General features: G+C 31.7%; 1 protein-coding gene across 2 annotated transcripts; it reads right to left on the reverse strand.

Moving 5' to 3' along the window:
* Positions 1-3,570: 3,570 nt before the first annotated feature.
* On the reverse strand, positions 3,571-6,018 carry LOC120206790. Of its 2 annotated transcripts, XM_039206379.1 has the most exons (3): positions 5,846-6,018; positions 4,605-5,239; positions 3,571-3,780 (listed from the first exon to the last, which is right to left on the reverse strand). In XM_039206379.1, the coding sequence occupies exons 2-3, from the start codon at positions 5,138-5,140 to the stop codon at positions 3,672-3,674; spliced, it is 645 nt and encodes a 214-aa protein (XP_039062310.1). In that variant the 5' UTR covers positions 5,141-5,239; positions 5,846-6,018; the 3' UTR covers positions 3,571-3,671. The 2 variants fall into 2 exon arrangements, with proteins under 2 accessions (XP_039062310.1, XP_039062316.1); XM_039206385.1 differs by lacking the exon at positions 3,571-3,780 and having other exon boundaries at positions 4,452-5,241; positions 5,845-6,017.
* Positions 6,019-23,489: the final 17,471 nt, after the last annotated feature.

Below are 23,489 nucleotides of genomic sequence, written 5' to 3' on the forward strand. Positions count from 1 at the left end.
CTTCTTCTGAAACATCATCAAAATCCGTGTATTGACCAATATCAAAGTCCGGATATTGACCAAGACCAAATTTCGAATACTGACTAGTACTCACAATTTTTTCTGTTGGCTCATCATCGTCTAACTGGTCAATACGAAAACCGAAATTTGGTGCTGAAAGTTGATTGGGATTTGGATTAGAGAAAGGTTGTGGGTTTTGAGAAAAACTTAGTTGATTACTACCCGCTACTGACCCAACAATACTACTTCTAGGTTCAACAACATACAATGTAACATCATCTTGTGAAACACTAATGTAAGCAATGAATCGTTCAACATCTTCATTGTCGGTTAACAAATAAACTTTACCATTTCTCTGATAAGATAGCCTAAATCCACTTAGGGCTCTAAATTCAATTTATTTGAAACACGTAGCATTAGAGTTTCATAAGTTAACTTTTGTAAAGACAATTTTAGTTGAAGATTCATGGGTAAAGGCATATATTGTAAAACACCATGAACATTATCCCATGACCCTCCAAAACACAAATCTATCCAAACATGATCAACATTAGATGATTTCATGGTTGTAAATTAATTTACTAAACAGACGAGCTGCGAAACTAAAACCTGTTGCCGGATTGGGAAGGATGTCGTTGGATATAGGAACGGATGTCGCCGGAGAGAGTGATAGATGGAGATGGAATGAGTTGCGATTTAGGGATTTAGTTTATGATTTCAGTGTTATATACCCAAAATTTCAGTGTTGTGATTTACAGATTCTCGTTGCGATTTACGGATTATCGTTGCGATTTACAGATTCTCGTTGCGATTTACGGATTATCGTTGCGATTTACGGATACGCGTTGCGATATACGGATACGCATTGCGATTTACCCATACGCGTTGCGATTTACGGATACACGTTGCGATTTACGGATACGCGTTGCGATTTATGTGTTCGCGTTGCGATTTTCATATTCGCGTTGCGATTTTGAAAAATCGCAATGCGAATTTGTACTATCGCATTACGATTTTTAAGAATCGCGTTGCGATTTTGGAAACTGATTTGCGATTCTGGGGATCGCGTTGCGATTTTTATTTCGCGTTGCGATTTTGTTGGTCATTTTGGCAAATCCAAAAAAAGTTGGTTAAAATCGTATATTATAAGGCATTTTTGGTCACTGAGGCGATTTTCTCTAAAAAATATTATCAAAAATATAACAGTTTAGGTTAGACTCAATTTAAAATGTTCTCTTCTTTATAACATTTTCAATTGTCAACCGAAAATATTATGGAGAATGTAAAACATTTTAGATTCAACTAAAAGTATTATGAAGACTATAATATTTTAGATTGTCTCTAATCTAAAATATTATATTTCTTTATAACATTTTATCATACTTATTTCTACGGTTTTTTAACCTTAAATTATTAGGTTGTACCATATAACTACCGACTTTCAAATGAGACCAAAACAGAAGGGATTGAGGGCCGACATGGAAAATTTTTGATACAGCTTCTTATAATTTAATGATCAAGTTGTACAAAGAATACAGTGAACAACTGACACTTTAAGTTAGATGAGTTGCTAAGATGCGGTCACACATCTTAAAAATTTTAATTTTTTATATTTTATGTTTTTTTTACTTATTATCTAATTTTGTACTCATGACATTTTATAATTTTACACCCATAAATTTCTAATATAATATCTTAAGGTCTCACCTCTAACATAAATTTATGTGTCCGTCTCTAGGTATAAAATAAAAGAGTCCAATCCAGATCTATTTCGAAAAATTGATTTTGGAAAATGATTTTCGTATAATGAATTACATTTCTTAGAAACAATTTTCAAAAATCATTTTTCGATGTTTGGATGATATTGTGTAAAACATTTTTCAATGGTTGATAAACTTTTTTAAAATTATTTATTATAATATCAAATATAATAAATAATATTATTTATTAAAAAATTATTAATATTATTTTTTAAAATTTTATAATAATTTATTTAACATTATAATATTATTCAAAAAATTATTAATAAATATATTTTAAATATTTAATAATTTACTAATATTATTTTATGAAATTAATAAATGAAATTAAGGTATAATATCATATATTATTATAATATCATATCATATATTATTATAAAATTGAAAATTTTGTATTATATTATTAAAATTATTAATAAATATATTTTAATATTTTATATTTTTATTGAAATAATACTAAAATATTATATTAATATTAAAGACATAAGATTATATTATTTTTAGTATTTATATTTTAAAGTGAAAAGTTCATAAAATAACTTACGAAAATTAGACAATAAATTATTTTTCCAAAAATTCAAAGGAAAATCTATTAACCAGTAAAATGAATTACATTGATCATCTATTTTTCACCAACCAAATACTAAAACATTTGTCTCTATCTTCTCTAAAGCACCACTCAAATAAAATGTAGATACTTTTACTTCAAAGAATATTTGAATTTTGTTTATATTTATCTTATTTAAAATTTTCTTTTTCTTTTCCTTTTTTGTTATTTTATAACTTCATATCAATAAAAATAACATTTTTGTTTTTATGGTATTAAGAATGAAACTTAAATTTTCAAATCGACAAATTTGGACTAAATTCTTACCAATAAAAGTAAAATAATAAAATTCTAAATAAATTAAAAGTTCATTAATATAGAACACATTTTAATTTCTTTATACAAATATTTAAATTACTTGTAACCTTGAATCCTAAAATAATCAAAGATTAGTGCGCACTTAAATCCTAAACTCATGATCTCCAAGCTATTTCAACTGTCAATTGAATAAATATTTAATAATAGATATAAAAGACTAATTGAATCTTATTATTGCATCATTATTATTGCAACATTAAATATTTAACAATTAATGTTAAAAATATTTAATAATAAATCAATTTTCATTATTATATGTTGTTGGTTCAAACAACAATTAAATATGCAATAGTATTTGATTTAAGGGTTTGAAAACTATTAGCTAAGTTATTGAATAAAAACAAATATAAAAATAATTTTTATATTAATATTATTTAATTTATATATAAAAATAAATATAAAAACATTTAAGCAGGGGCGGATGCATTTGGCTCCCTAAGGGAGTCACTGCACACCCATTATTTTGATAAAAATGTTAAATTTTGGTCTTATTAATGAAAATAGAAAAAAATAAAAAAATTGCATACCCAAATATTTTAGAATATGAGCATTAAAATTTTGAATCCCCATTTTTTAATTTCTAGATCGGCCATTGCATTTAAGCTAGAATTATTCAAGTTAATCAATTCACAATCATTCAGCCTAACTTTGCTATCACAAACCCAGCGCTATGTTTATAACCAGGAGAAGCATCAAGTTCCTTTTTAAGGACATGATTGAACTTATTGTATATAAAAACACATTAATTACCAAGAAATAATGGACAACAACAGAGTCATGCAAAAAGAATAACAATCATAATCATGATAGAAGAAAAATTAAGTGAAGATGACAAAATTGAAATCTCAAATAATATATATATACTACATATAGACACAAAAGATGTCCAACTAAGTTGGCCCCACTAAAAAACACTTGCTTTTCTTTTCCCATAAATCAACTCAACAATTCCAGCATAAAGATTAAATTTTGTTAGCAAGCTATTTTTACCTGATGACATCATTGGAGCTCGAAATAACGGCCGAACTACATAATCGCACATGCACAAGTTTTTTCGACTCGTTACCGAATTCATCATCTGATCCACCCGTTTCACTGACATTAGACGAAGGCCCAATATCAGTGAAGAAAAATTGAACAAGAAAGGAGAATATAAGAACATTTAATAAAATAAGCAACAAAACATTGAACCATCCAAGAAATGACCAACCTGGAATTATCTCAAGGATAATGAACCAATCAGATAAACAAGTTGTAGATATAATTCTTCGCCGAACTACTTTTATTAGTATCTATGCTATATGTATCTCCTCCTATTAGGCTATCATTGTGCAGAAAACATGGGGATTTGAAAAATACCTAATTCAAATAAAAAAATACACCAAAAGCATTTGAGCGGGGTAAACCTAATACATTATCTACCATTTTTGCAGTAATTTCTTGTGAAGACAGCAACCATTCAAATTATATCAAAGAAAGTACTCAAACACCTTACAAAATTCATAGATGTATGCTAGTTATACTGACACATTTATACCACAACTTACATTTTTTTCCAAACAGATAGATTGTCACATGAACAAGATCTTGAGAGACAATGCTCTAAAATCAGATCTACGCATGTGATTTGATCGCATTTACCTATTCACATCTTTATAGACTATAAATCAAACCCAAAAAAAAGTCAGCTATATCCCAATTTTGTGCGAAGAGTGCCATGGCAACGTGATCAATATGGCTTGCAAAAAAAAAAAACTTTAGTTTACCCAGCAAGAATAAATTCATGGGGACATGATATTACTTAAATTCATGGGGCAAATTAACATGTTGCAAATAGCGTAAAGACAAACTTAAAATATGTTTGGAAATTGTACCGCATTGCTTATAAAACTTTAATTTAGAAGACAAATTTCGTGTACCTGGGCTCAAATTCCCTGATTTCAGCAAGCTCACAACCATAAGCATCAGTCCAGAGCACCTTTCTTAGTTCTGTATGACTCGGGTTATCGCCATCCTTTTCCCCCAATGCCTCACGATAAACATGAGCACTATTTAATTGCTTCTTCAAACTACTTTTCAAAACAACCTTTCTTACATTGATATTGCCATCTTCAAGCTCATTTGCTTGATCACTACCCTTATCTGCAACAAAAGAGTCCGGCAAGACATCCTGCTGTTGAACAGGACCAACTTTCAAAAGCGATGGTGTTTCAAGCCCTGCGGAAGTGCGACAAAAGAAGACAAAAGAGGCGCACCCACGGGGAAGCCGATTCTTGATGGAAGCCAGTTGGAGGTCAGGGTCAGGTTCTCGGTCTACCAACTGGTAATGGTTCCACGGTGAAACTCTCATGGACTTGTCCTCGTGCTTCTGACCCAAGAGAAGAAGGGCCAAGCCCTTGCTATACCCAGACGCTGAAGAAGAGAAGAATCCTCCTCCTTCTACTGTCAATAACATCAGTTCTCATCTGGGGCACCCAGACAACACCTCTATTTTTTTTCGTTTCTCTTTTCGACACTCCTTTGGTCACAACAAACAGAACCAAACTACCCCTAACTTCATCCACCAATATGTCTCAGTCAGTGAAATTATCAAGCTTTCCAAATAATGAAATTTTAACATCAATGAATGATCTTAAATTCTATTTATAGTTTACTAATGAAGTGAATCCTAAGTAACCGAAACTCATTGCAGACATAATAACTACTTTGTTCCCAAAAACTGAAATGATTATCAACATGGTCACCTCCTCATCAAGGCACGCAAAATTAAGATCTATAATTTTATTTTTTAAAAAATCCAGTAACATTACTTCAGCCAAATTTAACACAAAAATGCCAAAATCAAGAAACAGAGTAACATTATTGAATAAAGATAAAAAAATTATCAAGAACATTAAAGTCGATAATAAAAATTAAATTCGTTTTATAATGATTTAAGATCTGTCTCCAGTTAAAGTAACAAGGATCGGCTCAAAGTAATGCTTTCTGTTTGATTGAAATTGAAAGCAATAAGGAAAACGGAACAAGAAAAAATGTTGGCAGTGAACAGTTCAAATTGAAAACTCCTTTTTGCTTCATTTGTCCTCCTTTTTATTTTTCTCGGGAAACAAACAGGAACTCGGATTAAAAACGAAAAAAGAAAAGGCGGCTGGGAGTTTACCTGATGCAATTAAGCGGATCTGGCCAGTAGAAGAAGAAACCCAGGGAATTAAATCGCAGGCGCCGGCGGGATCGGCCGTGGGTGGCGTAGAAATGAATCGGTGAGGAATTGAAAATTGGGAGCCAAAAATCAGAGATAAATTATAATTAGAAAATGTGTGAAAAAAAGGGAAATAAATATGGGAATAAAAAGAATAGAGTTCTATATCTGGATGGAGTTATTTGAAGTGAATGGTAGAGCGAGTTACACCGGCGGCGCATGATAGCTATTCTTCTATTATTTTTTTATTTTTGATTTTTCTCAAAGGTATAATATACGTTTGCTAACTAAACTATTAATTTTAATCCGTTTTAATATTTAAATTTTTATTTTTTTAAATCATATTTAATATTTATTTTTTATTTCATTTTAGTACCTACATTAAAAATTTAATGTTAAGTTTTGAATTTTTTTTTGAAAGCTTGGGTACTAAAATGAACTAAAACTAATTGTTTAAATATTAAACACGTTAAGTTTTAAACTACAAAATATTAAAACGAAACAAAATTAAATATTAAGTATGATTTATAAAATAAAAATTTAAGTATTAAAATAAATCAGAATTGACAGTATAAATTAATCATATAGTTTACCCTTTTCTATTATTAAGAGGAAAAGTACGATGGTTATGAAAGTGTGTTGGGAATGTAATTTTTTTAATTATCTTTATTTTAAGGTGTGTGTTCGTTATTAATTATTTATTCTAATAATATTAATTTAAAAAATTCTAACATATTTCAATAATCTCGAGAGTATACGGTTAAAAGTTCTCAGTTGACACCTTAAATTCTTTTTTAGATTGTGAGTTCAATATTCATTAAGAGTAAAATTATCTATTTGATACCTAAACTTTATTTTATTTGTTCCTAATGTTTAGTTTAGATTTCAATTTGGTACCCGTCATTTAAAAAATAGAAAGCTTAATATACTTTTTAGTGCGTACGTTATACCTCAAAATACGATTTGTGCCTAAAGAAATTATATTATATTATATTATATTATATTATATTATATTATATTATATTATTATATTATATTATATTATATTATATTATATTATATTATATTATATTATATTATATTATATTATATTATATTATATTATATTATTATATTATATTATATCCGTTAATAAAACATATTATTATTAACAGTTTATAGAAATAAATAAATGGAGTTGGGGACAAGAGAAATTGATTTGATTTTATGTTTGATTGAGTGCAGTAAGTAGGGATGGCAACAGGCCGGGTTCGGGTCGGGTATTAGTTTTCCCGTCCCCGTTTAAAAAATCCGTACTCGTCTTCGCTTAAAAAATCGTGGGGATTTAAACGGGGATCCCCATCGGGTAATCGGGGAAAACCGCGGGGAAACGGGTATTCCCGTTTAGAATAAACAGTTATTTAAACGGGTATCAGGTCGGGTATCGGGCCAGATATGTATATATTTAAATTAAATATATAAATATTATATATATATATTAATTTAAATTAAATTTATTAATATTATATATATATATATATATATAATTATTATTTTTAATATTTATCGGGCCGGGTAATCGGGTAATCGGGACGGGGATTACCAAACTCGTCCTCGTCCCCGTTTAGCATAAACGGTTTTTCCATGTCCCCGTTAATTCAGTTTTCGATTTTTCCTGTCAGGTTCGGGTTTTTTTACCATCCCAACTCTATCACAATCTTGTAGTTTCAAAATTTTTAGTATACTAAAGTCATGTTTAGTATTGTTTTTAGGGTAAATTATACTAGATACCCTGAACTTTAATCTTTGTATTATTTATATTACTGAACTTTTAATTTAATCAATTATAGAATCGAACTTTGATTTCCGTTTCAATTATACCACTAGACCGTTAAATCGTTAACAGTCGGATCAAAACAACATCATTTTGGTGAGGTGTCTACTTCGGCAACTGTTAGTCACGTAGCAGTCGTCAATCACGTCATCGTGTCGTTAACGATATAATGGTTTAGAGGTATAATTGAAACGAAAATCAAAGTCCAATGTTATAATTAGCAAAATTGAAAGTTCAATGATACAACACCTAAAGTTTGATGGTATATGATATAGTTTACCCTTGTTTTTAAAATATGGCAAAAATGCATGAGGGTTTTTAACTTTAAAAAAAAATTGAAGTGAATCTCGAATTATTTTTTACTTAATATTATCTTGTAACTCAAAAAATAAATTTAATGTGGTTTTTTTATCAGGGTGATGATGTGATGATTCACAATGTTGATGTGGTGGTTCATAATAATTGATGACATAACATATGAGCTAAATTGATATTTTGGTCATGTTTGATGGCTAAATTGTTTTTTTTAAGTTTAGGCGCTAAATTCGAAAGCAATGGAAGAAACATTAATGGTGATGTATCGACCCATGCGAAAAGACCTAATGCTTACTGTTTGGTCTCATGCTTCATTTTGCATGCAAACGGTATTAGAGTAGAAAATCTGTACCAATGTTTGATAGACGACCGATTTGACTTTCAAGGTATTATGTAGATTCCAAAATTTTATGCGGTCAAGGTATTTGAAGTTAAGCTCAACTATAACTTGTATAGATGGTATCTTCTCGCTATGAAGAGGATAGATCTCAAAATGGATTGACTAGAGGGAGAAGAAGCTTTGACGACCGGATTCATTGGAACATAGGTTTCGAATAATAAAATTATTTGGATTAAGATTAGAGATAGAATTTGGATTGACCCGGAAAAAAGAGGTTCTAGTACGTTTAGGCATTTGGAAAACGGGATTAAAGAACCTGTAAAAGAAACTAAGATAAATGTATGCTTTTCATCGATTCTTAATTCTTAATGAATGTCAACAAATCAAGGTATAAGAGTAAGGAAGTGGGCTCAAGGTTGAAAGCTATATAAAGTACAAAAACCAATATATAATAGTGCATATCCCATATATGAAAATAGTATATAAATATTTATATAAATACAAACAGCAGTAGGTATATATATATACACCAGAATATATATATATATATATATATATAAACAGTAGGTATATTAGTGAAATATATATATATATATATAGTATATAAATATATATATATAAATAAAAAAGCAGTAGGTATATATATACAATAATATATATATATAAACAGTAGGTATATTAGTGAAATATACATATATATATATATATATATATGAAAATAGTATATATATATATATAAATACAAAAGGCAGTAGGTATATATATACCAGAATATATATAAATAAACAGTAGATATATTAGTGATATATATATATATATAAGGTTAGAATCTAATTACATAGGGTAAAACTTTAAAGTTTTACACCTTTTTAAGATCATTGGATGAGGGAAATCAAAGGCTGGGATTAACGGTAGGAAATGTGATAATATTCACTGGAAAAAAATAAGGACTTAATCTTAGCATTTAATTTCTCCTCATCCAACGATTATAAAAATGTGTAAAACTAAAAGTTTTACACTAGGTATAAGTGGATCCTAACCCGTGTCTCTCTCTCTATATATAAGAACAAGAATACGAAAGATTATATATAAAGGTCATAAAACGTGTAAATAGATACATAACGTGTATATATATATATATATATATGTAATGATTTAGAAGAGAACAATATGGATATATATACATGTGTTTAAAAATATTCGACTCGGATGATTTAGCTTGTTGACTCGTCGAACTGGTCCAACATTATCTAGTATTTATAGTGAAAATATTATAATTTCTGAGTTGGGTACCCGACCCACTATTTTTGGCGGGTTTCCAGGCTGGGAATGGGTCATAAAATAATGTCTAATCGGGTACCTGTCGATCCGGTATCCGATTTCTTATATATTTTTATTTTTATTTTATATTAGATTTTTTATTCCTAATCCTCAAATTATTTCACTCTAACATTTTAAATTCCTAATTTATAAAATTATTTTACCATAACATTTTAAATTCTTAGTTTCTTAAATTATTTCACCATAACATTCTAAACTCTTATTTTCTTAAATTATTTCACCTTACCATTCTAATTTTTTTTAAAATATTTATTTTAACTTTAAAATATTTTAAGTTTAATTGTATTTTTTATTTTAAATTTTTACTAAATTTTATCTTTCAATTATGTAATTTTTATGTGTGGATTATGTATTATAGATTTTTAATTTTTACATTTTACATTTTTTATGTCATTTTTTTAAATATAATATAATTTAAATAAAAATAAATTAAAAAATATGAATCATGTACCGTGACCCGGAAATGTGGGTACTCAAGTTTTACGGTTACCCAATTTATGGGTACCCAGACTTAACAGGCCAAGACACATACTGACAGTTTGATATTGATAATCTCATGTACCCGGTTTTAAACACCCCTATATATATATATAATGGAACAACAAAGATTGAACCAAGTTAGAAGAAATTTCCAAATTTGAAAATTTATGGTTTTTGAAATTCTTGAAATTGAGATGAAATTGAAATGATATATGTATTAATTTTTGTACTAAAATACATAAAAGCTAGAGCCCAATAGTTATTTAGCATCAATTTAACACCTAAAAGACTAAATTTGAAAGTTAAAAAATGGGGTTTGAAATATTTTTTACCTTGAATCGTTGAAATGAGATGAATGGTGAATACATCACAATTTGATGATGAATGCATGGTGAAGAGTTGAAATCCGACAAGAAATCAACCCAAAACCAAAAAAAAAGGGTTTGAGAGGTTTTGCAATGGGTGTGAGTTTCAGGATTTGAATAAGAAGAGAAAAATTAGGAATTTTATTTAATATAAGTTAAAATCCAACTAGGAATATTGTTACTCCTCGAGGAGTACTGATACTACACAACTTAAAAGGAATGGTATTGATATTATAGTATATGTGTCATATTGATACACCAAGAACAATATCGGTATTGTAAAAACACATCCATATCGTTTAAGAACAATATTAGTACTGTAAGAACATCGTCGATACTTTAGGATGAACAATATCAATATTGTATGAATAATATATTTACTAGATGCACGAAATGGTTAGAAAATACATCACAAAAGTCTACACAAGTCATTTTTTTTAACAATAATTAAGCACATACATAATATATGAATATATGAGACTTAAGAATTATGACCAAAACAACAACATTCATTAATCAAAACATGATTAATCAATAAAATCACATATGAATGCTAATTTTACATGAAATTATAGTTAGAGCACCTGTCCACACCGTTTTTCGCCCGGGTGGGGGAAAAACAAGTACGACTTAGGGCTTTTTTCTTTGAAAAGATTTTAAAATGTGAGGAGTCGCCACCAATCATTTTAAGGTATGATAGGGACACCATAAAAATTGGGTGATTTTAATAAAAAATTTATTTTTATCAAAATACCAAGTTTAGTGTCTACGAAAACCAGAAAATTGGTTCGGGAGTCAGTTACGCGTGGGAAGGATTAGCACCCCCACAACGCCAAAAATTGGTACCTAGTTGATTACCCTATATGTAGAATCAAAAACTTTGCGTTCAAACTTTATCTAATTTAAAAAATATTATGGATTCAAAGTTGAAAAGGATATTCGTTTATTAAAGCCAATAACATTAACCCCTTAGCATGAATGCGGGAGATCATCTATTGTACCCAATAACCAGACATTGCCTTGATGAAACCGTGATGCAATCTTGAAAAGGATGTTGACCTATTTCGGGAATCACCAGTAGTCACCCCCTGAGCATACTCGTGGGAGATATACTATTGACTCCCTAATAAGTGAACATTGTCATAGGTTTTAAAACATGATGCAATCAAACAATTTATTATTAATCCTAATTAAACTAAGGGTAGATTAAGGCTTTCTCTATCTTAAAGTGTCAAATTATGAATAATTAAAGAACCTAGAGGCATAAACCTAAAAATGTAGGCTATAATATTAATCCTATTTGGTTTGAACAAATTATTGAATCGAATAATCAATATGGTCCTTTGAGCATTTAGATGAGAGCCAACTCAGATTACTCCCTAAATTACAGGGACTAAATTTAAATTTAGTATAAAGTGGAGGCTCTAATATTAACTTAAATTAATTTTAATCATTATTGCAATTCGAATAATTAAAGTGGAACCTCGAGAAAAAGTGAGGACCAAATTAAGAATCCTCTTAATTTAAGGACTAAATGTGAAATTAAGCCTAAGAGGGAGGTTCTAATATTAATCCTAATTAATTTTAATTAATTATGGACTATCAAATAATTACTTTTAGAACCTCGAGCATAAGCGAGGACCAGATCGAAAATTCTCCTAAATTAAAGGTTTAGGGACCAAATTTAAAGGAGTCTACATTTAAGGACTAGACCTAAAATCTAAGTAATCTAGATTAGTATTAAAATATTCTAAATCTAAATCAAAAGGTTTAATTTAAAACCTAAAATTTAAGACTAGATTAAAGAAATTGAAATTAAAGACAAAAAATAAAAATGAATACAAAAAGGACTAAATTAAAATAAATAAAAATGCAAAGACGGAATTAAAAATATTAAGTAAAGGTTGGAATTGAAATGACTAAAATATAGACAATCACTAATTTTAAGCATAAATAAAAATAACAGAAATTTAAAGGGAAATTTAAAAAAACATTAATTAAACAGTTGAATATAAAATTAGAAGTTAGGGGTTAGTTTTTAATTATTACCCGAACCATGAATAACGCGAATCATACCCCAGGGCGGGTCAACGCGAGGTTATATTAATGTTTAATATTAGTATTTTATTAGTTGGGACCAGAATATAATAAAATAAAAAAGTAGCCAAATCTGAAATAAACAGTGACCAAAATGCATAAATTGGAAATTCAACACCAAATTCATGAATAAATAAAGAAAACATAACTGATTAGTGACTAAAATGAAACAAAATAAATAAATAGGGATTAATTTCAAAAAAATTAAAGCAAAGAGATGACTAAATTGAAACAAATAAGAATAATGAGTCAAAACCAGAATAAACCAACAAAACAAGACCACATTGACCAAAACGTAGGAACACGACAAAACTAGATTGGCTTGAAAGTAAATAAGCCAAAAGTTAATGTTGAGAAATAAAAATGGAAAATAACAAGATAAGGATAGAATTGAAAATAGTCAAATGAAATCTGTTGAAATTAGGGGCCAAAATGAACACGAGATAAAGATTGATTACGCGCCTGATTAGACCACTGAGATCTAAAACATATAGCACCAAAGGCAAAACGACGTTGTTTCCTCTATTCGGGTGGGCACCAAAAACGACATCGTTTTAATTCGTCTATATATACCCCTTTTTCTCTTTTTTTTCCTTATCTCTTCTCAAATACGAATCCTCTCTCATCTCTTCTTTCTAGGGGCCAGCAATGAGCGATGCTATCGACCGACACATATGCTGCATTCGAACGCCGCACTGCCGCCGTCGCTGGTGGTCGCTCGAGCCCAAATTTCACATACTTGCTCGCCTCGACGCGATGTTCATGGATCTGAGCTTGTTTTCACGAGAACCGACCTCTAACACTGTGAAACAAGGCTTCGACCCTTAGAAATTTGGTGCCCTATCTACTTCGGTAGTCGTTGAATTGAGGTGGTTTCGAAGTATGTGGTTCATTGGCTTCCTTTCTCTCTTTTGACCGTTCAGATTTGCGAATGGAGGTCCTGATCGCCGGTGAAGGGCTCTGACCGAGAGGTACGAAAACCCTTCTCTCTCTTTTTCTTTTTCGTTTGTACTTGTTTTGTTTTTTTGGCAATTTTTGTTAGTTGTTTACAAAAAGAAAAAAATATGGTTGATAAAAAATGTTGTTTTTTATTGCTTCTATGCTTTTCTCATAGGGGAAGAAGTAACCCCTTTTTACAAACTATTCTCGTCCCTTTTTTTGAACCAGGAGCCCTCTTTTATAGTGTTTTTGTTGGGGGTTTTATAACCCAGTTACATCTGTAAAACTAATATGAGAAAGAAAATGTTACTGATAACTTTTTTGTGCTTGTTGATGTCGAGGAGCGTTGGGGCTGGCTTGAAGGAAGTTGTTGGGATTTGGTGGCACAATGATCGGGCGTGGATATTACTGGAGAGCTTGTTGATGGCAACAACAATAACCGGGGCATTGAATGCCCCAGATATTAAGGGATTACCTTTTTTTTATTTTTTGTTAATTTTGTTAATTTTTTTATTTATTATTTATTATATTTATTTTTTGGGATAAAAAATGGTGATTACAGTTTTCCCTCTTTGCTCATTGTTGTGGAACAGAAATGAAGCAAAGATAATAAGCACTGTTTTTTATCTGGCTCGTGTTGTTGCAATTTTGGCACTACAGGTTCTTCTCTTTGGGCGAGTTCTTCTCATTATGAACTCTGCACCGGGGATGTCAATCCACCTTCTTCTACGATGGGTAAGACCTGATTGAACAAGTTCTTCTCATTATGAACATATTCTCTCGGAAACATTAACCCAAATCTTTTGTGATTATTGACCCAAGGTGATGTTGATCCAACTCTTTATGTGATGGACGAGCGAAATGATGATGTTGATCCAACTCCTTATGTGATGAACGAGTAAAATGATTATGCTGATCCAACTCCTTATGCGATGGATGAACCAAGGTTGGTGTTGTTCCAACTTCTTATGTGATGGAAACGAGCTAGGGTTGAACAAGTTCTTCTCATTATGAACTTCTTCTCCCTCATCGGATGAGTTCATCTCATTATGAACTCTCCACTGGAAATGTTGATCCACATCCTTCTGTGATGGAATCGAACAAAGTGATGATGCTGATCCAACTCCATATGCGATGGATGAGCCAAGTGTTTGATCAAGTTCTTCTCATTATGAACTTCTTCATTGGAAATGTTGATCTAGCTTCTTCTGTGATGGATTCGAGCAAAGGTTGAACAAGTTCTTCTCATTATGAACTCTCCTATTGGAAATATTGATCCACCTCATTTTGTAATGGAATCGAACAAAGTGACGATGCTGATCGAACTCCATATGTGATGGATGAGCAAAGTGTTTGAACAAGTTATTCTCATTATGAACTTCTTCATTGGAAATGTTGATCCACCTCCTTCTTTGATGGATTCGAACAAAAGTTGAACAAGTTCTTCTCATTATGAACTTATTCTCCCTTATTGGATGAGTTCTTTTCATTAGGAACCCTTCCATTGTAAGTGTCGACTGGTTTTCCTCTCTTTGAAAAGTTTTAAACATGTAAAAGATTATTATATGTCAATGATTTGTATTTAAATTACCCGAAGGTAATGACCTGATGGTCCTCAATTTTGCTGAGATCCATTTTTTCTATGGTGAAAAATATGGACTGATTCTTTGCTGAAGTCATGAAATAAAATCTTTATTGACTCTTTGAATTCCTGTCAGATATTCAAGACTTGATGAAAAATGAATGTGTATGCTCATATTTTTCAAATGCCTAAATATACATGTATGATGTCATTTTAGTATTGCAAATTTTATTGTCTATTGAATTTTTTCTTCTTTATCTTTGCTGAGTTTTTGTCTCTGTTGGGTCCATCCTGGAAACGAAATTGCTCACTCGCATTGAAGCAATCTGGCCACTTCCTGGTAAATTGTTGAATTCTCCACGCGAAAAAGTTAAGTTGAAGAATGACATTTCTGAAAAGGTTTCTAGGGAGACAATCCTAAGAAGAACTGAAAATATATTCCATAAACAATGGTCTTAAAAAGGACTCAAACAATTTTATAGAAAAATGATCCTAGGAAGGACAAAATAGTTTCCCAAAATAGACTTTACAAGCATCCTCATGAGAGGGAAATCAAAATTTATCATGTATATGAAACGATGAAATGTATGATGCAAAGATGCAAATTTATGTAATATGCATGTTTTCTTCATCTGTTGGGAATGGTTGCAAGAGCAATCTTCATTCTCTTCCTGGTTCGGTTTTCTCCCTTATCTATCACACCTGAGTGCATTCTTACGAATATTGACTTCTGAATGGGTACATCTTGTCCTAGTAAATTTTAGCCCTTGATAAATTTGGCTTCTCCTGCTTTAACTTGTGTAAAAATCCATTAGAGCTTTCATCTTTGCCATAATTGTTTTGAAAAGAGAATCTATCATTTCAAGATCTGGAGACTGTGTACTCACTGCCTCCTTTTGACGAAAAAAGCAATAGTCACTTTCTGGAACTAACCACCCCAGAAACTGACAAAAAAATCACATTCCTTGACAGGTCCTACGATGAATCCATGCCAAGGATGGTAGTGGGAACCTTAGAAACAATTATAATTGAAGGTGGTTGCTCAATTGCTAACATCGAATTCAGCCCTCCAAGCTTTGCATTAATTTTTTCGAAGTACTATCGCCCGTTTAATGTAAAGTGAACTTCCTGGTTATCCAATTTTAATCTTGGTGTAGACAGAACACAACATTCAAATTAGAATTTATAGAAATCCCTTATGAACTCAACATTGGCTTAGCATCATAACTACTGGTACGGGAGGCATTCATCATTTCTTGTGGCTTTGAAATTTATGCACAACAAATCACCAGAATAATACAACTGTTTGTTATGATGCTCGAATGACTTATCGTTAAGAAACCTTTGATAATCAGAGTTAGCTTCTTCAAAAATTCATTTACATTTATCATCAAGAAACCCCTAAAAACTTAAGCTTCGATTCTTTAAAAATTCATTTGAAAACATCAAAAAACCCCTAAAAATCAGGCTTAGCTTTTTTGAAAACTCATTTATAAATCATCAAGAAACTTAAGAAAATTAAACTTAGTTTCTTTGAAAATTCTTCTGAAATATCAAGAAACCCCTGAAAATCAGACTTAGCTTCTTTGAAAACTCATTTAAAAATAACAAGAAACTTCTGAAAATCAGGCTTAGTTTCTAAAAAAATCACGTTAGCCGAGTAACATGCCCCATTTCAAAAATGATGATTGTTCTGTGCATTGGGTTCCTCAATACCTGAGGTTCTACCACTATTAATGTAATTCCCTCCACTTTAGGCTTGAATTATGATTTTTGTTTTCTTTCTCTTTTTTCCTTGAAAAATCTGTAAGAATTATGTATATGTATGACAATATGAATGTACTTAAACGTCTCTAAATGCAATGTATGACTTTCTCGTATGCAGAAATGTTGATCATTCTTCTTCTCGCATCAAAGTGGAGAACTCAGTCTTCCTTCACTTGATCATCTTTGCATAGAACCTACCTGAATATCAATGTAGCAACTTGCCAACTCATGTTTGTAATCTTCTAAGAATCAGCCTGATCATCTTATGGTCTTTGTTTTCTGTCTTCATTTCGGAGGAAATGTTTTCTCTCTTGAATTCTTATTATGATCAGGTATATCTCATTGACTCCATTTTTCCCCTGACTCGACCACTCAATCAAATTTGTTTTTCAAAACTAATCTTCCAACTAAAGCATGAATGATTTGTTTCTCTAGGTAAGCTCTTTTTGTATTCATATTTTCCCTTGCCACTCCAAGTGGCGATGCTCATTCACCATGTCTGTTTATTTGAATCTTGTTATCTCAGTGAGATCTGGTTTTAGTAATGCCCCAATGCAGGCATTCATTGTTCTCTTCGTGCCAAATTATCTTAATCTCGAATGGTCTCATTCTGGTGTCACTAAACAACAATATTATCGAATATCTTGGGGATTCTCTTCATGATGTTACAATCAAATGGACACTTAATAAGTGATCAATTCTTCTAACATAAATGTCTTCAATCATTGATATGAGGTGAGATATGTGCCCCTTTCGACTAAGACGATCATTTGCTTCTTGATGGATTACTGACAACGTCACAAGGAAGTGTTAGATGTTTTATCCTCCAATCCCTCTGATCTCTCAGACTATTTTTACTTTCAAGACTGTGAAATGTCTTCATTACTCTGGCATCATTTGTTCTTTTTCTCCAATTGAGACAGAATGAACCTTACCAGCTGCAAGGACCCTTTTCACTTAAGATTGTCCTATTTGAAAACATTTTTCTTCCTCTTTCAATTTTAGAAAAGTGAAAAATTAATGAATAAATTTAAAAAATGCTGTCATTTTCTTCAAGCTCACAATCAAAACAAATTGTAACACAAGATTTCATTGAATATCAAATAAATCAAATACTCTTTTAATCCTTCAAAAATTATATACCTTTGCCAATTGTAAAGATTAATGTTGATATAAGGCTTAGGCTGCCTTGGGAAAGTAGATTGTTTCAGGTTAATTTTGGGAGGAAATGTGTTTCAGGTTGGCTTTTTTGGTTAAGGTCTAGTTGTAATACCCCAAATATCAGGTCGGTGACCATAGTAAAAGGATTTAAAATCTGGTGGGTTAATTTGAATAAATTGAAAAGTATAGAGATTTATTTAAGAAACTGTGTTTAAGACCTATTAGTAAGAATGAAAGAAATGTAGGGGCATTATGGTATTTTAAAAGGAAATGAATTTAATATTCATTTTATTAAGGATTAAAAAAGAGAAAAAGAGGATAAGTCTGGGAAAAATAGTTCTCTACTCCTATTCTTCTTCCCGTCGTCCCGTGCCCTCCATAGCTAAGGTAAAGATCCTTTAACGTTGGTTTTTCCTTTTGTTTTTAGGTTGGTTTTGAAACCTTAAGTGATATATATGCTTAAGGAAAGTTCAAGGAGGATTAAAAATAAGAGATAAAGGTTTTATTTGAGATTTAATAAAATGGGGTTTTAAATGATTTGATTAAATATGGTCAGTTATGGAAGTTTAAAGGCATTTTTGACTTTTCAAAGAAATGAAATAAGAGATTTGGAGCCTTAGAAGTGATTAAAAACATGTTTGAAAAATTGGTGTGATTATTAGTTTTGAGTGTTTTTTGGAGATTTTAGATGTTATAAGAAGATTTATGGATGTGAGTTAGTTGGATTAAGTAATGATGAGTTTAATGGTATGGTTGGGGATAAAAGTAAGAGACTTAGGTGAAAATCTGGTAAAAATCGAAGTGAAATATGTAAAATATAGGTAAAGGTATCGGTACTAGAAGAACAATACCGATACTAAATGGTTAAATTTGAGGAAAACGGATGAACACGATGAACAATATCGATACTTATGCAAGTACTATCGGTACTGAAGTGGGGTATCGATACCAAGAGGAAGGTATCAATACTATTATTGAGAAATGAATTTAAGAATGCAAAAATGGTATCGATACTAAAGGAAGTATCGGTACCATAGTATAGAAGTATCGATACTATATAAGGGGTAACGATACTAATCATCCTGGAATTTTAAGTTAGGATGAACTTTAATAGAATTCGAGAATAATAGTACTTTTGAGTATTATTATTTTGTATAAATGTTAGAAAGTATACTAACATTTTTATTGTATGTGTGATTATGGATGCTTGTGTAGATCATAACCAAGCTTATGAGTCAAGCATACAGAAAGGCAAGGATAAAGTTGTCGAATAGTCGGACATCAGTAAGGCATAATAGTGAGGCATACCAGGTGAGTGTATTTATTATGTAATTATATGTTACGATAGTCATAGATGCCTTTTGTTTAATGTATTTGTTGGAATTTCCGTATTGGCACTATGTGTGCAACCCCACTAAATTTATAGTGTGTTTATGAATTTCTATATTGGCACTATGTGTGCAACCCCACGAAATTCATAATGAGTTTATGAATTTTCGTGTTGGCACTATGTGTGCAACCCCCACGAAATTCATATTGAGTTTATGAATTTCCGTATTGGCACTATGTGTTCAACCTCACGAAATTCATAATGAATTTATGAATTTTTATATTGGCACTATGTGTGCAACCCCACAGAATTTATAATGAGTTGAGATATTCAATTTGTATTTGGATAGTTATGATATACTTATAGTTAAAATTTACCTCATTATTATTATACCTCACTAAGTGATTACTTTGCGTGTGTTGATTTCACATATAGGTATTAGTACGAGCGGAGTAAGGGTGCATTTGACATGGCCAATGAAGGGTCACCTCATCAGCAATTGTACGACAACTATGTTTACTTTTGATATTATTAGCTGGCATGTAATAGACTTATGATAATATTATGAAAAGTATTTGACTTATGATGATGTAAAATTAAATATGTTTGAACTTTAAGATTTGTTTATATACTATAAGTTAATGAACATTTTATTATTATTAAATTAAAATGTTTTATAATTTGAAACAAAATTTTAATGTTTTTTTTCAAAAGAGGAAAGTTTTAAAAGTTATGTGACATATGTGACTCATATATAGAAACATACAAAGGAATTATGTGTTACATTTATTGGTATCAGAGCTACATGTTTAGCCGATTCTCAGCCGAAACCGAGTGTATTTTACTGTAAAAAGGGTTTACATGCCTTTGACATCACTCCTTACTAACTTGAGTGTTATCATTATGTATGTTCTATTAGATGTCAGAATCTATGAATTCGTAGAGTGTGACTGATCAAGAAATTAGAGAAGGGTCGGGTAGCAAGAGCTATGAAGCTAATAGTGAGCATTCGATCCCCTCAGAAAATGCTAGTGCACCTTCACATTAGGGTATGCCAGTGCCATAGTTTGAAGTGTTTATGCAGGATCTCGATGCAATCTTGACTTGATTTCAACCTCCTCCTCCCCCTATTCCTCCAACACTATGGATGTTAATCCCGAAAGAGTTGAGAAGTTTGGGAGCTCCTGAGTTCAGGGGAGAAGAGGATAAAGGTTTGATGGATGCTGATTTATGGTTAAACGATGTTATGGTGATGCTGGAAAGTCTTCAATGCTTAGATCCTGCAAAGATGGTTGGAGCTGTATATTTACTTCGAGGATCAACTCGAGTATGGTGGACAAACACTATAATGTATGCACCACCTGAGCAAGTGACATGGCAATTCTTTCAAGATGAGTTTAAGATCAAGTACATCAGGGAGCAGTTTATGTGGGCAATGCTATTGAAGTTTCTTAATATGAAACAAGGCGATTGACCAGTACATGAGTACGAGGCTGAGTACAACAAGCTGAGTCATTTTCCTATTAAGGTAGTTCCCAATGATAAAGCCCGATGTGATTGGTTCATCGAGGGTTTAGGCCAAAGTTTAAGGAAATGATGTTGGCTTTAAAATTGCCTAGCTTACAAGAAGTTATAAATCGAGCTAAGGCCATTGAAAGAGCTCAAGAGGAGACTCTAGTAGTGGAGCAGGGTATGCAGATGGGAAAAAGAGTTGGAATGTCTTCAACTTCCCATCATGCTGAGAGAGGTAAGGGTTTGAGTTCTAGATATAATAATAGAGATGGTTCTGCTACAGCTTCGTAGAAGAATAATCAATCATAGTCTTTTGCTGCTTGCTTGGGTAGAGCGTTTGGAGAACGAAATAATCCATGTCTGACATGTGGCAAATCACACCGGGGATTATGTAGATTACTCTTTGGCGCTTGTTTCCATTATGATGAAACTGGTCACTATGCTCGAAATTTTCCAAAGAGATCCGAAGATATCAATGCAAACTAAGAGATCAGTAGCTGCATTTAATAGAAGCAGAGGAAAAAGAAGATTCGGTGGACAATCTGAGTCAAACCAGTGACAAGATACTCGGGGAGTGACCTAAATGTATAATATTAAGACTAATGAGGATTGAGATGACCCACAGATTTTAACAGGTACATTTCATCTTTTTGATGAACCTGTATTTGTTTTGGTTGACCCTGGTTCTACACACTCTTATATTAGTACAAAGTTGGTTAGACCTAGAGAAATTCCTTTAAAACCAATCTTTAGTGAGATGATAGCGGTAAACCCTATGAGTTATAGTGCAAGGGTAAATTAGGTATGTAGAAAGTGCCCGATAAAGATTCAAGGTGTTGTGTTCCTGACAAAATTGATGGAATTGTCTTTCGATGAATTTGAAATTATTTTGGGCATGGATTGGTTGTCTTCACATTATGGATGTGTTGATTTTCGCAAGAAGTGATTATTTTTTAAGGATGAGGAAGGATCAGAAATCTTAGTGTTCGGTGAAAAAGCGAAATCACCAACCAATGTGATATCAACAATGATTGCAAGGAAAATGATGTCAGAAGGATGTACTACTTTTATGGCTAACATGATAGACACTCAAATATGAGAAGCGAGATTAGGTGATATCCCAACAATTCGGTAGTTTCCAGAAGTTTTTCCGGAAGAATTATCGGGCTTACCTCTAGATCGTGAGGTGGAATTCCAAATTGAATTTTACTAGGGTACTGAACCTATTTCTATGGCTCCGTATCGGATGACTCTAACTAAGTTAAGAGAATTAAAGGTCCAATCACAGGAGCTACTCGATAAGGGATTTATCAGACCCAATGTTTCTCTTTGGGGCGCACCTGTGTTTTTTGTGAAAAAGAAGAATGGATCTATGCAATTATGCAAGATTACCGACAGTTAAATAAAGTAACAATAAAGAATAGGTATCTTTTTCCGAGGACTGATCATTTGTTCGATCAACTAAAAGGCACAACAGTGTTCTCTAAGATAGACCTTCGGTTAGGTTACCACCAATCAAAGATTAATGAGGAAGATATTTCAAAGATTGCTTTTCGGACTCGGTATGGACATTACGAATTTGTGGTGATGCCATTCGGATTGACAAATGCTCTTGCGCATTTATGGATTTGATGAACAAAGTATTCCAACCTTATTTGGATCAATTTATGGTGGTATTTATCAATGATATTTTTGTGTATTCGAAGTCGAGAGAGGAGCCTGATGCTCATCTTCATGTTGTTTTTCAGACTCTTTGAGAGAAGAAGGTGTATGCCAAATTATCCAAGTGTGAATTTTGGTTAGCTGAGGTTGCTTTCCTTAGCCATATAGTCTTCGTAGAAGGCATAAAAGTAGATCCCAAAAAAGATTCAAGCTATAGTGGATTAGTAAACCCTAAAGAATATTTCTAAAGTTTAGAGTTTCTTAGGGCTTACTAGAAATTATAGACGATTCGTGAAGAACTTTTCAATGTTAGTTTTGCCGCTAGCTAAGTTGTTACGGAAAAATGTGCCTTTTGTTTGGTCGGAGAAATGCCAAGAAAGTTTTGAAATGCTAAAGAAGATTGTAACAGAAGCACCAGTGCTTGTACAACCTGATTCAGGTAAAGACTATGTAGTTTTTAATGATGCATCTCATAGAGGATTGGGATGTGTGCTTATGCAAGAAGGGAAAGTTGTGTCCTTTGCCTCGAGACAATTGAAAGCTCACGAAAGAAATTACTCGACACATGACCTGGAATTGGTAGAGGTCGTGTTTGCTTTGAAGATTTGATATCATTATATGTACGGTGAGTGGTGGCATATTTATTCAGATCACAAGAGTCTGAAGTATTTGTTGACTCAGAAAGAATTGAACTCGAGGCAGAGAAGATGGATCGATCTTTTAAAAGATTATGGTGTGATCATCGACTATCATCCAAGGAAGGAATGTGGTAGCTGATGCACTTAGCCGAAAGACTTTTGTAGCTTTACGAGCTTTAGAAACATGTATGTCTTAAAAGGAAGATGGAACCTTGATTGCTGAACTTAAGTTAATGCCGATGCTTTTGGATCGGTTAAAAGAG

Source organism: Hibiscus syriacus, unplaced genomic scaffold (assembly GCF_006381635.1).
Source record: "Hibiscus syriacus cultivar Baekdansim isolate YM2019G1 unplaced genomic scaffold, ASM638163v2 tig00000477_pilon, whole genome shotgun sequence".
NCBI lineage: Eukaryota > Viridiplantae > Streptophyta > Magnoliopsida > Malvales > Malvaceae > Hibiscus > Hibiscus syriacus.